The 13,895-nt window shown below is 41.3% G+C and overlaps 1 protein-coding gene across 3 annotated transcripts; it reads right to left on the bottom strand.

The window, feature by feature from the left end:
- Positions 1-1,674: 1,674 nt before the first annotated feature.
- C17H18orf21 (chromosome 17 C18orf21 homolog) lies at positions 1,675-13,566 on the bottom strand. Of its 3 annotated transcripts, XM_063716880.1 has the most exons (7): positions 13,392-13,524; positions 12,966-13,165; positions 12,863-12,885; positions 10,544-10,743; positions 8,210-8,400; positions 6,771-6,972; positions 1,675-4,204 (listed from the first exon to the last, which is right to left on the bottom strand). In XM_063716880.1, the coding sequence occupies exons 2-6, from the start codon at positions 13,040-13,042 to the stop codon at positions 6,807-6,809; spliced, it is 657 nt and encodes a 218-aa protein (XP_063572950.1). In that variant the 5' UTR covers positions 13,043-13,165; positions 13,392-13,524; the 3' UTR covers positions 1,675-4,204; positions 6,771-6,806. The 3 variants fall into 3 exon arrangements, with proteins under 3 accessions (XP_063572950.1, XP_002828220.2, XP_054394178.2); XM_002828174.5 differs by lacking the exon at positions 1,675-4,204 and having other exon boundaries at positions 6,743-6,972; positions 13,392-13,566; XM_054538203.2 differs by lacking the exons at positions 1,675-4,204; positions 8,210-8,400 and having other exon boundaries at positions 6,880-6,972; positions 12,966-13,477.
- Between the last annotated feature and the right edge of the window lie 329 nt (positions 13,567-13,895).

Below are 13,895 nucleotides of genomic sequence, written 5' to 3'. Positions count from 1 at the left end.
GTTGATATTGTTAAAGAAAAAAATTACTGACACGTTAAAATGGTAGGGAAAATTCTATTCAGGACTACTGCTATAGGTGTCAAGACTATCACAATAAGGGAGAGAGATTGGGCTAAACTCAATATAGCAAAGACAGCTGGAGCTTTGTAGCCAGCGAGCAGAGTGATGGGGTCAGTGGATGGAAAACTACCAAGGAGACATCATGGGTAGGGAGATTCTTGCTGAAGGCAGGCTGGAGTGGTCAGATATCAAGGGTGGGGAATTCTCACTAAACTGATTTAGCAGGATTCTTGCTAAAACTGGGCTAGGCAAGCCAAAGACAGAGCCCAAGGATGAGGCCTAGTTGAAAAGAAGGCTCAGAGAAGCCTGTCTAAAGAAGAGTTTGTCAGAATCATCACAACCAAAAAATTTTTACAAATACCCCAAAACAATTTGCCTGCATTATTAGTGGGATGTATTCAAAGGAGAACCAGTGTAGGGTGGGTGCTAAAATCTTGTTGGTCATCAGTGGTTTTATTGTTAGTATTGATATTAATACTTAATGGATATATTGATCAATGATAACAGCACAAGTTAGTTGAGCACTTTGAATATTCCATCTACTCTTCTAGGTGTTTTTCATGCGCCATCTCACTGAGACCTCAACAAAGTTTTTATGAGGTAGGTACTGTTAATACCTTCATTTTACATATAAAGAAACACTCAGATTGAGAATTTGTTGAAGATTACACAGTTAATAAATGGCACAGCCAGGTACTGTACCAGGGCAGGACTACAAAGACTACAAGCTTAACCAGTAGGCTATACTGCCTCTCAAACAAGTAATTCTTAGTCATAATTAAGATTTTTTTTTTTTTTGAGACAGTCTCCAAAAAAACCGGAAGCTGTTGCCCAGGGTGGAGTGCAGTGGTGCAATCTCGCTTCACTGCAACCTCTGCTTCCCAGATTCAAGCGATTCTCATGCCTCAGCTTCCCTAGTGGCTGGGATTACAGGTGTGTGCCACCACACCTGACTAATTTTTGTATTTTTAGTAGAGATGGGGTTTCACCATGTTGGCCAGGTGGGTCTTTTACCGCTGGCCTCAAGTGACATGCCCACCTTGGCCTCTCAAAGTGCTGGGATTACAGGAGTGAGCCACCATGGCTGGCCACGAATTTTCATTAAAGGAGTAATTGTATGATTTATCAAGTTAGAAAAGATACTATTATTTGGTTGAAGGGTTAAAACATTCAAGTAATGTTAAGTGATAAGATATGCAAACTCATGATGTTTTAAAGGAATTTATCCCTTCCAGTTCTGTCTCTGGCATGGTCTAATGTAGCAGCACCATTACTGTTCCTGAGTAAAAGCATCCCAATCTTAGGTTTTTGGTGTCACTGTGAATTTCTGCTCAAAAGTAGCAAGATCTCTTGGACAGTGGCTGCTTCCATGTCAGGGGCTGAAGAAGTGAAGATGGTCCTGGAACTTTTCTTTGCAGAGAACCAAGGAGGGGATGCCTTCAAAGTTCTGATGGAGCTGAACAAAGAAGCCAGCTTACAAGGAGCTCAAGGAGCTCCTACTGGCCAAGGTTTAACAACTTGAGCATCAAAATGGAAAATACAAATTGTAATTAATTAAAACAAGTAGACTGAAAAACTGTTTCTGTCATAACGTTTTTAAAAGAAAAATTGAGATTTTCTTTTCAAATAACTAATATATACAAATTTATTTTTATTCTGAAAACTATTTCATTGTAAGTTTAACATCAGGACACAGAGAAGTGTATTGCACATATTCTAGTTGAGTTACTTCTACCCTGGGATTATGGCCCTCACAGAGCTCATACTGGGAGGCACACAGGCAGGAGACTTTCAGCAAACTCTTGTGTGAGAGCTGTGCTGGGGCGATTATGGTGCTCCTCAGAAGTCCATTCTTCAAGAGCCATCTGACTCAGATTTGTGATCAGAGCTATGAGTATTTCTCTGTGTTACACAGCAATAGTTTACTAAGAGAAAAAAAGTGCTAAGAGGATGGATCCTGTATAGCGAGAGGCTGAAGATGAGAAGGCAGGGCGATTCCATATACCATGGTCCTGAATCAGAGGGATAGAATCCCCTGGTGAATAAGAGGAAGACTGCCTATTATAACTGAACAGGAATGAGAAAATGAGAGGACACAACTTTAAAGCAATGTCTGAAATGTGCAAATGTATTTTGAGACCCCAGTTAATTCACTGGTACTACTCCTCGTGGATATGATCCATTTGGGAACATTACTTGGGAGTTCTAAAATCTGAGTAGGGACCAAATTAGAAGTCACCATTGTGTAAAAGGCCCAAAGGGCTGTGCTGAGGGGGAGAATAGTGCACACTTTAGAACTAGGGTATGTTGAAGATGATTTTGGCCTCGATTGTCATCAACTCTGTCATCCCAGAGTTCTTTGTGTCACCAACAAGGCACACCAGTTTTTTCCCCCTCCTGCCGTTTTCCCAGTCATTCCTGTTGGCTTTTCTCTCTAATAGGGTTCTGCTTACCCCATACATCCCCTTCTGGCTGGTGAGGGTCTCCTTTTCATCCTCATGATGGCTGCCTTTAACTTAGGCTTGCTGGTCCACAGGGTCAGTGGTATTCTGGTCACATGTTCCAGGTTCCACAGCCGATGACTAGAAAAGTAGCCCATGGCTATATTGAGCTGTCTTCAGGATGCACTGCTGCAGCCAGTAGGATGCATAAGCATGTGACAGGCCCTATGGCAACATGGTGGAGGCCCAGGAAAGCCATGAAATTAGAGCTGCTCAAAGTCTGTGCCTATGTTGCATCTCTGCTGCTTCTCTTTACAGGATTTAAAACTTAAATGTCTACATTAAATTTAAGGTAATGTTTATTTTTTTAAGGATAGATAATTCACATAAAATTTACCTTTTCAATGTGTAGAATTGTGTTTTTAGTATACTCAGAGTTGTACAACCATGGTTACTATCTAATTCCAGAATATTTTCATTACCCTAAAAAGAAACCCCATACTCATTAGGAGGTGCTCCCCATTCTCCCTATCTCTCTGGCAACCACTTGTCTATTTCTATATATTTTCCTATTCTGAACATTCCATATAAATGGAGTCACACAATATGTGGTCTTTGGTGTCTGGCTTCTTGCAATTAATACAGTGTTTTCAAGGGTCACTCATGTTCTAGCATATATCAGTAATTTTTTATGACTGAACATTACTATTCCACTGTATGGAAAAACCACATTTTGTTTATTCAACAGTGGCTGGACATTCAAAAGACACTCTTTTAGCTATGTTGAAATTTCTGTCTTATGCATATTACAAACACTACTGCCATGAACATTCATTATAGGTTTTTGTGTGGACATCTGTTTTCAGTTATCTTGGGTATATGCCTGAAGTATCTTTCATGTATTCAATAGCCATGTTGGAGAACTGTGTTCAGATTCTGACCATCTTCTGTCTTTCTATTATTGAATTTTAAGAGTTCTTCATAATTCTGGATGTAGGTCCCTTATCAGATACAAATGCTTCTCAATTTAGGATGGGTTATGTCCTGGTAAACCCATCATAATGTTAAAAAAATCTCAAGTTGAGGCCGGGCACGGTGGCTCATGCCTATAATCCCAGGACTTTAGGAGGCCAAGTCGGGCAGATCATGAGGTCAAGAGATCGAGACCATCCTGGCCAACATGGGGAAACCCCGTTTCTACTAAAAATACAAGAATTAGCTGGGCGTGGTGGCATGTACCTGTAGTCCCAGCTATTCGGGAGGCTGAGGCAGGAGAATCACTTGAACCCAGTGATTCAAGTGAGGTTGCAGTGAGCTGAGATTGCACCACTGCACTCCAGCCTGGCGATAGAGCAAGACTCTGTCTCAAAAAGAAAAACAAAAAAAAACACCTCAAGTTGAACCATCATAAGTTCGAGGTCATTTGTGTATGATTTGCAAATATTTCCTCCCATTCGGGGGCTGACTTTTCACTTTCTTGATGGTGTCCTTTGAACAGAGCACACAAGTCTTTAATTTTGATGAAGTCCAGTTTATCTGTTTATTTTTCTTGTTGTTGCTTGTGCTTTTGGTGTCATATCTAAGAAACCACTGCATAATCCAGGGTTATGAAGATTTACTCCTGTATCTTCTTCGAAAGGTTTTATAGTTTTATCTCCACACTTCAATTTTCAAATATTCTTTAGAAATGCCCAAAGACCTTTCTGCAAAACAGAAAAGTTAAGAATCCACAGTGTCCCTCACTTGCAAATGAAGTAATGTGGACAACTTCCCACCTAAGAGTCTCTGTCTTTACTACTTTTTATCTACTTTCCAATCATGTGCTCAGAAAGGACCTTAGTTCCTAGTGTGGAACAAGCAGAGCTTATTAAATGTAGTAGTCTTGGAATCTGCAGTTTGTGCTATGTGCTGGGCAACAAACTAGGTGTTGGGGGTACAAGTGAGACCACTCAGGTCTGCAAGGAGCTCACAGGCAGTTGGTAATGATCAGAAACAAGAAACTACAGGGTCACCAGAACTGTGAAAGAAAGTGGCCCCTCATAATGCAGTGGGGTTGGGGTGGAGGGCAGTCTCCAGAGTGAGTCCTAAAGGAAAAAGCACATGCAGAGGCCCGAAGCTGACAAGTACATGGTATGTATTGGGAACTGCAAAGAGCTCGCTATGATCGGGTGATCAGGAGCAAGAAGAGTTCAAGAGAAACAGATGTTCTAGAGAGAAGTTAGCCAGAAAGGTAAAGCAGCTACCATGACCATTGTGTTGTGCCAGATGTTGTGGACACAAAGTGAATACCTGGCCTTTTGGTGCTGGCACCAGTTAGCACAATTTCATTTCATGCAACTATAAGAACAAGTTGTTAATCTTGGCCTTTGAGTATTTTTAATTGACAAATAATAATTGTAGGCCAGGCGCGGTGGCTCACACCTGTAATCCCAGCACTTTGGAAGGCCAAGACGGGCGAATCACTAGGTCAGGAGTTCCAGACCAGCCTGGCCAACATGGTGAAACCCCATCTCTACTAAAAATACAAAAAATTAGCTGGGCGTAGTGGCAGGCACCTGTAATCCCAGCTACTCAGGAGGCTGAGGCAGGAGAATTGCTTGAACCCAGGAGGTGGAGGCTGCAGTGAGACAAGATTGCACCACTGCACTCCAGCCCAGGTGACAGTGAGACTCCGTCTCAAAAAAAAAAAAAAGACAAATAATGATTGTATATATTTATGGGACACAATGTGATGTTTCATTACATGTATACACTGGTATAATCCAATCAGGCTAATTAATAGATCCATCACCTCAAACATTTATCATTTCTTTGTGGCGAGAACATTAAAAAACCCTCTTTTGGCTGGGCACTGTGGCTCACACCTGTAATCATAGCACTTTGGGAGAGTGAGTTGGGAGGATTGCTTGAAGCCAGGAATTCAAGACAAGCCTGGGCAACAAAGTAAGATCCTGCGTCTACAAAAAAATAAAAAAATTATGGCTTCTTGTAGTGGGAAATGAAAAAAATTAAAATAAAGTATTAGCCAGGTGCAGTGGTGTGTGCCTGTAGTTCCAGCTATTCTGGAGGCTGAGGCAACAGGATCACTTGAGCCCAGGAGTTCAAGGCTACAGTGATCTATAATCATGCTATAGCACTCCAGCCCAGATGACAGAGCAAGACTCTGTCTCTAAAAAAAAAAAAAAAAAAAAAGGCCAAAAATTCTCTTTCAGCTATTTTGAAATATACATTAACTATGTCATCATGCTGTACAACAGATCATAGAACTTATTCCTCTTAATTGAAATATCCCCTCCCCCAACCACAGCCTCCAGTAATCACTATTATATCCTCTACTTCTATGAGCTCTACTTTTTTAGGTCCCATGTAAATAATACAGTATTTGTCTCTCTGTGTCTGGCTTATTTCACTTAGCATAATGTCTGCTAGGTTCATCCATATTATCATAACTGACAGAATTTCTTGCTTTTTAAAGGCTGAATAGTATTCCATCCATCCTTTGACAAGCATTTCTGTTGTTTCCATATCTTGGTTATTGTGAATAATGCTACAATGAAACACTGTAGGGCAGACATCTCTTTGACATACTGATTTCAATTCCTTTGGATATATATGCAGATGTGGGATCATATGGTAATTCTACCTTTAGTTTTTTGAGGAACCTCCATACTGTTTTCCAAAGTTGCTGTACTAATTTATAGTATCACCAACAGTATGTTCCCTTTTCTAAGAAAGAAAATTTTAGTTTCCTATTGAGTGATCTATAATCAGGAATGTTCCAGATATTTACTTTTGCAATCAAAATAGGAATAAGGTTCAGGTTTTACTAAGATAGTTATGCAGATAATTGTGAGAAAATAAGGACCCACTTGATCCTTTTCCTGAATTATCAACAATGCTATAGACACATGGAAGAAACCCTTATGAGTAAATAGACCCTCTCATAAAGATCTCAATTTCCTTTTGAAAGAAAATAACATAAATAAAAACTGCTGAATAAAGGAAGAAAAAACAGTAATGCCACTACTCAACGTACATATATATCTTTTTATACATACACATATATATCTATAGATATGTATCTACAAGGAACTTTCATATATTTTTTGATCCTCACAGCTGTCCTATGAGGTAGGCAGGTTTCAGGTATTCATACTAATGAGGTATTTTCCCCATAAACACTGAAGGATGCCAAGAAAAGTTTGCATTCAGATCTAGTTTCCATGTATTCAAAAAATGAATAAGAATTTAAAAAGTTGTTTTACTAACTTTAGTTTCAGAATTGACATCAGGCATTTCTTATTTTCAAAGTCCACCCTTCAGAGAAGATAAGAAATTTCTGAAGTCCACCTTTGGAATCTTTTGGGATTCATTCTGACTAAGTAACACTTTTAGTTGAGAGAAGTGTTTCTTTGTTTTGCTGGTGTTCTTTGAGGAGCAAGTAGATACTGACTGTCCAGATGTAGGTGTTCTGAAAAGAAACAAAACCACACTTAGTTATATCAACAAATGACAATCATTTTCTACTCTTTTGTATTATGGCCGTATACATGCAATGGCTATCCTCGGTGTATTATCATTTGACAAATCTCTGTTCAGTTAGATTTCCTCAGGAATTTCTGACAGAGAAAAGGGCAAGAACAAATGTTTAGGGCAAGAAAGTGTACTACAAATGGTTCATTATTATTATTTTTTTTGGAGACGGAATCTCACTCTGTTGCCCAGGCTGGAGTGCAGTGGCGCCATCTCAGCTCACTGCAACCTCTGCCTCCCAGGTTCAAGCAATTCTCCCGCCTCAGCCTCCCAAACAGCTGGGACTACAGGTGCACGCTGCCACGCCCGGCTACTTTTTTGTATTTTAGTAGAGATGGGATTTCACCGTGTTGCACAGGCTGGTCTCGAACTCCTGAGCCGCCCACGTTGGCCTCCCAAAGTGCTGGGATTACAGGTGTGAGCCACCATGCCTGGCTGTGAATGGTTCAGTTTTGTTGGCACATAGGATGATTTAAGGGAAAGAAAGACAGGCAGACAGATTGGTGCCAGATAGGGCTGGAAAGCCATGCTAGAGCATTGATCCATATGCTACACAGTCATGCTTCTAATCAGAGCTATGCTCCAGAAAGATGATCACACTAAAAGAGTTTGATCCTAGAAGCAGGGAGACCCATGAGGAAAATCACTGCAGTAGTCCTGACAAATGGTGCATAAGGACCTGAACCAGAATATAGCAGCACTACGGAGAAAAAGGAGCAAAAACATGAAAACATGGAAGTAGGATATATAGAAATTGGTGACAAGGACCAAGGGAATAGGGATCTTTGAATGTACCTGTCATTTTAGGTCAAAATGTCCAGAAAGGTGTGTTCATTCACAGAATAAGGAACTCAGGAGGATGGACAGGTTTGAGTGGTTAGCTGTGGGGAAATGATGAACTAAGTTTTGAACATGTAAGGGACTGAAGTGGTTATATTTAGCAGGCAGCTGGAAATAGGCACAGGAGATGTTGGAAGTAGAGTAACATACCTAGAAGTCAAATGCATTGAAATGAGCACTGAAGATATGGGAGTATGTGACATTAGAAAAGGGTATGGAGGAAAAATGTCCAAGTCCTGAAATGCATGGCATATTTAGGGAGTATATATTAAACACAGGAAATGAGAAGAAAACACTTAACACTGGCAATTCAAAAACTTCATGGATTAAGATACCTGAAAATCGACGCTGGGCTCTTGCCTTTGGAACCAGACATGTCATGATTTGGGTTTGCAGTCCTTCTCTCTGGTGTCGTCAGGCTGAGTTTACTTGTAGGAGTGGCAGGATTGCTCTTCAATGTTGACAGAAAGCTTCTACTTTTACCATGATGTTTCACTGTTCTGTTGCATGTTTTACAAGTGATCAACTACCATAAAAAGAAGAAATATCAGTCCCATCATTTGTCTTATAATTTAACCCCATAAACCACATGTTCATTGAATTCTTAAATGTCAGGGACTACACCAGATACTATAGGGGTAAGTAAAATAGAGCCTGTCCTTGGGGAACTTGCAATCTAGTAGCAAGAATCAGACAAGACAATTTTTTTTTTTTTTTTTGAGACAGAGTCTTGCTCTGTCCCGAGGCTGGAGTGCAGTGGCGTGATCTCGGCTCACTGCAACCTCTGCCTCCCGGGTTCAAGTGATCCTCCTGCCTCAGCCTCCCATGTAGCTGGGACTACGGGCATCTTCCACTGCGCCTGGCTAATTTTGTATTTTTAGTAGACAGGGTTTCGCCATGTTGGCCAGCCTGGTCTTGAACTCCTGACCTCAAGCGATCCACCCGCCTTGGCCTCCCAAAGTGCTGGGATTACAGGCTTGAGTCACTGTGTCCAGCCGACAAATTTTAAATGAGAAAATGTTCAATAAAAATGAATGGCTAAACATTTGTATTTAATTTAAAATAGGGTTTCAAAGATAATGAACTCTCTACTTTTTAAATATAAAACCATGTTGGGGGGAATTTGGGAAGAGATGGGAGATGATACTCTTTAACATCTGGAGGAATGCTCTTTGTAACAGCAGTAAGCATTTAATATTTTTTTGCAGATGAACTTCAAGCCTCTTCCCAAAAACAACATGGCACAGTATCAGTGGAAATTTAAGTAGCCCCTTCAAATCCTTAGCAATTTTGTAAATATAGGTCTAAAGTAACTTATACAACCAAATGAGTTGTTATACTCTCACACCTCTCCACTCCCATCATTAGCAATAGAGGTTAACTTTCTTTTCAAGATTCATTTCTCAAGAAATGGTCAATTTTCTAGCTAATTTCCTTTCCTCTACATATCTAACTGACTGTGCACAGGACTCAGCCCATGCCTCGGCAAATTAATACAAACTAGTTTAAGTGAGAAGTAGTTTGATGTTCATGAGCAGATGAAAATGCCAATGGAAGATCTGCATCTATCAAAGGTCTATGTTGCTTTACACTTTTTGGAAGGAGGCTGTATACAGATTAAAATAAATCAGAAAAACAAATACCTCTAGCACCTTTCTAGCTGACTTCTGATTAAAATACATTAGAATGTAAGCTTCATGAGGGCAAAACAATACAAGATAGTGAGGCAGCATTTGCTGTCTTCCCATTTAAGAATATTTTCCAAATATGTGGCAGTAATGATTTTTGAAAAATACAATTCTCCAAGAACTAAGAAACTGAATTCTATACTCACTTCAATATTCTATCTCTTCTTTCTTTCCCTTTAACCATTCAATTTTATGACAAAGCAAAATGCACCTACCTGACCAACACTGGTAAACTCCTAAATATGGCAATTTTCAATCCAAGTAATTGCTAATTATAGTCTTAGGCCAGACATAAGCTGTCATAATGTCCAGTGCCTGGCACAGTGCTAGACAATAAGCAGGCACTTGAACAGTTGATAAATGTTAACATAAAATATGCAGGATATAAAGTGTATTTGCTACTGGCCTCCATATAGTAAACCGTACATAATCTGATTTTGGTTGTTTTATTCCATCTTATAGCCCCAATATTAAATGTTGCTTGGCATATGATAGACCCTCAATAAAATGTTTAAAGAACAAAAGATGCATTCACTTTTGTTGGGCATACCTGTAAATACACTCTGACATGGAGTGGGAGGACAACTGAAGAAGTGACATGATACCTACATACATAACATACTACTATTTGAAGCAAAGGACCATTAACTGAAAAAATAATGTAGTGGTAACTGCAATTTAGGTGGAGCCATAATGGTCAGTTCAAGAAATCCGCACATTTGTGAAAAATGATGCTCAACAATGGGATCTCAAAACAATTGAGAGCTCACCATGTTTGGTTTAGGTAATCATGAAAAATAAAAATAAGCTGTCCTTATAATGAAACACTAATCATTAGAGAAGTGTTTATGTATATATTTTGATAATCCAAATATACTACTATAAATCTCTGAGTTATATTAAGGCTGATTCTTAAATTGATTTTAAGTGAAAGAAAAGAAAATTCTAGTTTACTCATACATACTGGAACTGAAATCTTACCAATACACTTTTGGAGTCTTTGAACTTTTTCACAATTTTTGCTTCTTTAAAACTAAGTGTATAGTTTCTCGCTTCTCGATTAAGAAGTTTCTGTATTTCGGGTGTCAACTTGGCTTTGGGTTTGAGACGCACTCGACAGTTATCCAGAACCAACAACTGGAAACAGTATGGACACGTTTCTTCAAAAGTGCTCTTATCATCTAAAATTATACAAATGAAACTCACAGTTCAGCAAATCAGAATATTTTGTTGCCTCAAACTGCCAACATTATAAAAAGTATATTGAAATTTAATATAAGCAGATATACATTCTTAAGTAAACTCAAAATATGAAAATTTACAAAAAGATAAATTGGCAGTAATTTACCTTGCAAAATACTACAATTCCATCCATTCACTCCTTTCAGCAACAGATAGGCAAATCTCCAACCTATGCCAGCAAATCCTGTAGGCTTTAAAATATATCCTAAATCTAGCCATTTCTCATTACTTGCTACTAAGTTTTAAAAGGCTGTTATGTTTCACCAATTTTACCGAGGCATTTACCACAAAATAACAAATTGCACTGCGATTTTGTTTCTTTTTTTAAATAATTAGCACAATGAATAGTATCTACTGTTGAGCACTGTGCTAAGTGCCAGGGATATAACAGCACTTACAAAGCTAAAGACCACACTTAAACTTAGCTCTGCCAAATGTGAAACTCATTCATATTCACTAAGTGACAATTAAGAATGCCAGGCACTGTTCTAAGTGCTGGAGACACAGCAGTGAACAAAGGACAATTCACCGAGGCATACAATAAATATAACAACGTCAAATGTTAAGTGCTGGGAATAAAAAAGTAAGATAGGAAAGGGGAATAGAAGTATTGATGGAGTTACTGTAATTTTAAATAGGTGGCTACGGAAAGCTTCATTGAGTGATATTATAGAGACCAGAGGGAAATGGAGGATTCGCATGAAAGCAGATATGTGAGGCAAGAATCCCAGGCAGAGTGAAGAGTAGCTGCAAAGGCCCTGAAACAGAAAAGCAAGGAGGCCTAGTGTGACTAAATTGCGTGAAGGAAAGAGTAGGTCAGAGAGGTATGCGGGCCTATGATACAGGGCCTTACAATCCTTTTAAAGGACTTTCACTTTTACTGGGAGAAGGGAAGCCATTTGAGTTTGTGGCAGAGAAGTGACATGATCTAGCTTTGGTTTTTATCAGAATCACTCACGCCGCTAGCTTGAGAACACACTAGAAATGCATGGGAGCTGTTAGCAATAATCCAGGAGAGAGCTGGTGATGGCCTGGAGCAGGGTAGTAGCAATGGATGTGGTGAGGAGTGGAGTGCACTGGCGCCATCTCTGCTCACTGCAACCTCCACCCCCCGGGTTCAAGAGATTCTCATGCCTCACCCTCCCGAGTAGTTGGGATTACAGGCGTGCACCACCACGCTGGGTAATTTTTTTGTATTTTTAGTAGAGACAGGGTTTCGCCATGTTGCCCAGGTTGGTCTCAAATTCCTGGCCTCAAATGATCCGCCCGGCTCTGCGTCTCAAAGTGCTGGGATTACAGGGGTGAGCCACCGCTCCTGGCTGATTCTGGCCACATTTTAAAGCCAACAGGATTTGCTCGCATACTGGCCTGGGGGAGGAGAGAGAGTTAGGGAGTCAAGAATAGCTCCAAGGTTTTTGGGCTCAATAACTGTAAGGGAAGGATGGAATTATTTACTGAAATGAGAAAAACTGGAGGATCTTGTTGGGGGGTAAAGCTCAGGTTTTGGACATATTAGCTAAGTTTGAATTACCAGACATTGAAAAGAATTTGTCAAGAAGACATTTGGATATATGAGTCTAGAATTCAGAGGAGAGGTCTGCGCTGAGTATATACATTTGTAAGTCCTCAGTATATGGTATTTAAAAGCCATGAGATTGGATGAAAAACTGTCACCAAGGAAATGAGTGTGCCTAGAAAAGAGATCCAAGGGCTGAGTACTGGGCCACCGCAATACTTAAAGCTTGGGGAGATTAGGAGGAACCAACAAAGCAAATCGAGAAGTAATAAATGAAGAGGAGGTGAACTACGTAATGACCTAGAAGCCAAGGGAGGAAACTATTTCAAGACTGATCAATGTGTCAAATGCCGCTAACAAAGCAAGACAAGGCACATTAAAGAATTTGGATTTTTCACGAAACCGAGAAACATGCTGGTTTTGTTGTTGTTGTTGTTTTTATGGAGGGGAGTGAGTTCATCGGCCTTATTTGAGCGTTGTGCGGAGTAGACGAAAGCGGGGCGACAAGAGCCCAACGCACAAGACACAGGCGTTCTTCTTACCGTGGGACGAAGTGTAGGCCCAGCTGTAAAACAGAAAGAGACTTGTGAGGAGCAAAGGAACACCTCCCCGCTCGCCTCCCGCTTCCCCTTCCAGTCGTCTTACAGGAGGTAGCGGGCTTGGCCCGGGCAGCTGTCGTGCAGTCCCCGCGCTGCAGCCTCAAGGTAGTGCTTCTGTCTCATCGCCGCCGCCGCTCCCGCTGGCTCGCCGCAAGAACCAGGTGAGAAAATAGGGCGCCACAAGTCCGCTTCCCAGCGTCCCCGACGTTAGCGTCCGCACTCAAGCTGCTTCCGGAAACAGGCACCCTAGGCAGAGAGGTTCCGGTTTCCTTCGCGTCCAGTCTGGCGTGGAGGCGTGGCCAGCCGGGAGGCGGCCCCACTCGCCTGCCGCGTCCCCGCCCCCTCAGTTCCACCCCCTTGGCCTGCCGGGTCCTCTGAGGCACCCGGCAGAGTTTCGAGTCAGACTTGAGCTTGGGCGTAGCGGCTAGACCGGGCTGTGGAGGTAGAGTCCAGAGGTGAGGCTCCCACCCACCTCTCCATCTTCCTCCCGGCTCGCCTCCTCTCTGACCGCCCTGTTGTGATTGCCCTGCCGCAGCTTCGCCCTCCAGATTCGCCGGGCGTCGTACTGACTGGGGCGCCGGCGGGCGGAAGCGCTGCCAGCAACGAGGCCGCTGGGAGGAGCGTCCCCAGTCCAGCCTGCCCTCCGCCTGCGTAAACGCTAGCGTTTCTCTTTTTGTAATTAAAGTGAAATTCACATAACGTAATATTGACCATTTTAAGGTGAACAATTCAGTGGCGTTTAGTAAATTTACAATGTTGTGCAAGCACCATTCTGCTATTTCCAAAATATTTCGATCACGCCGAAGGACAGCCAACTCCATGAAGCACTTACGGCCCATCTTCCCCTCCCTCCCAGGCCTTGGCAACCACCAGTCCGCTCTCTGTCTCTATGGATTTATCTATTCTGGGCATTTCATGTAAATGGAATCATACACACGACCTTTTGTGTCTGGCTTCCTTCACCTAGCATAATGTA

The sequence above is a fragment of the Pongo abelii genome, chromosome 17 (genome assembly GCF_028885655.2).
Source record: "Pongo abelii isolate AG06213 chromosome 17, NHGRI_mPonAbe1-v2.0_pri, whole genome shotgun sequence".
Lineage (NCBI taxonomy): Eukaryota > Metazoa > Chordata > Mammalia > Primates > Hominidae > Pongo > Pongo abelii.
Note: the sequence above shows the minus strand (reverse complement) of the source record. Positions and strands in the feature narration are given on the sequence as shown.

Coding starts and splice junctions, on each gene's coding strand:
- C17H18orf21 (XM_002828174.5), bottom strand. CDS start 13,042: ATGAGACAGAAGCACTACCTTGAGGCTGCAGCGCGGGGACTGCACGAC. Junction 12,886..12,965: donor GGCCAAGCCCGCTACCTCCT/GTAAGACGACTG, acceptor TCTGTTTTACAG/CTGGGCCTACACTTCGTCCC. Junction 8,401..10,543: donor AAGACTCCAAAAGTGTATTG/GTAAGATTTCAG, acceptor TTTTTATGGTAG/TTGATCACTTGTAAAACATG.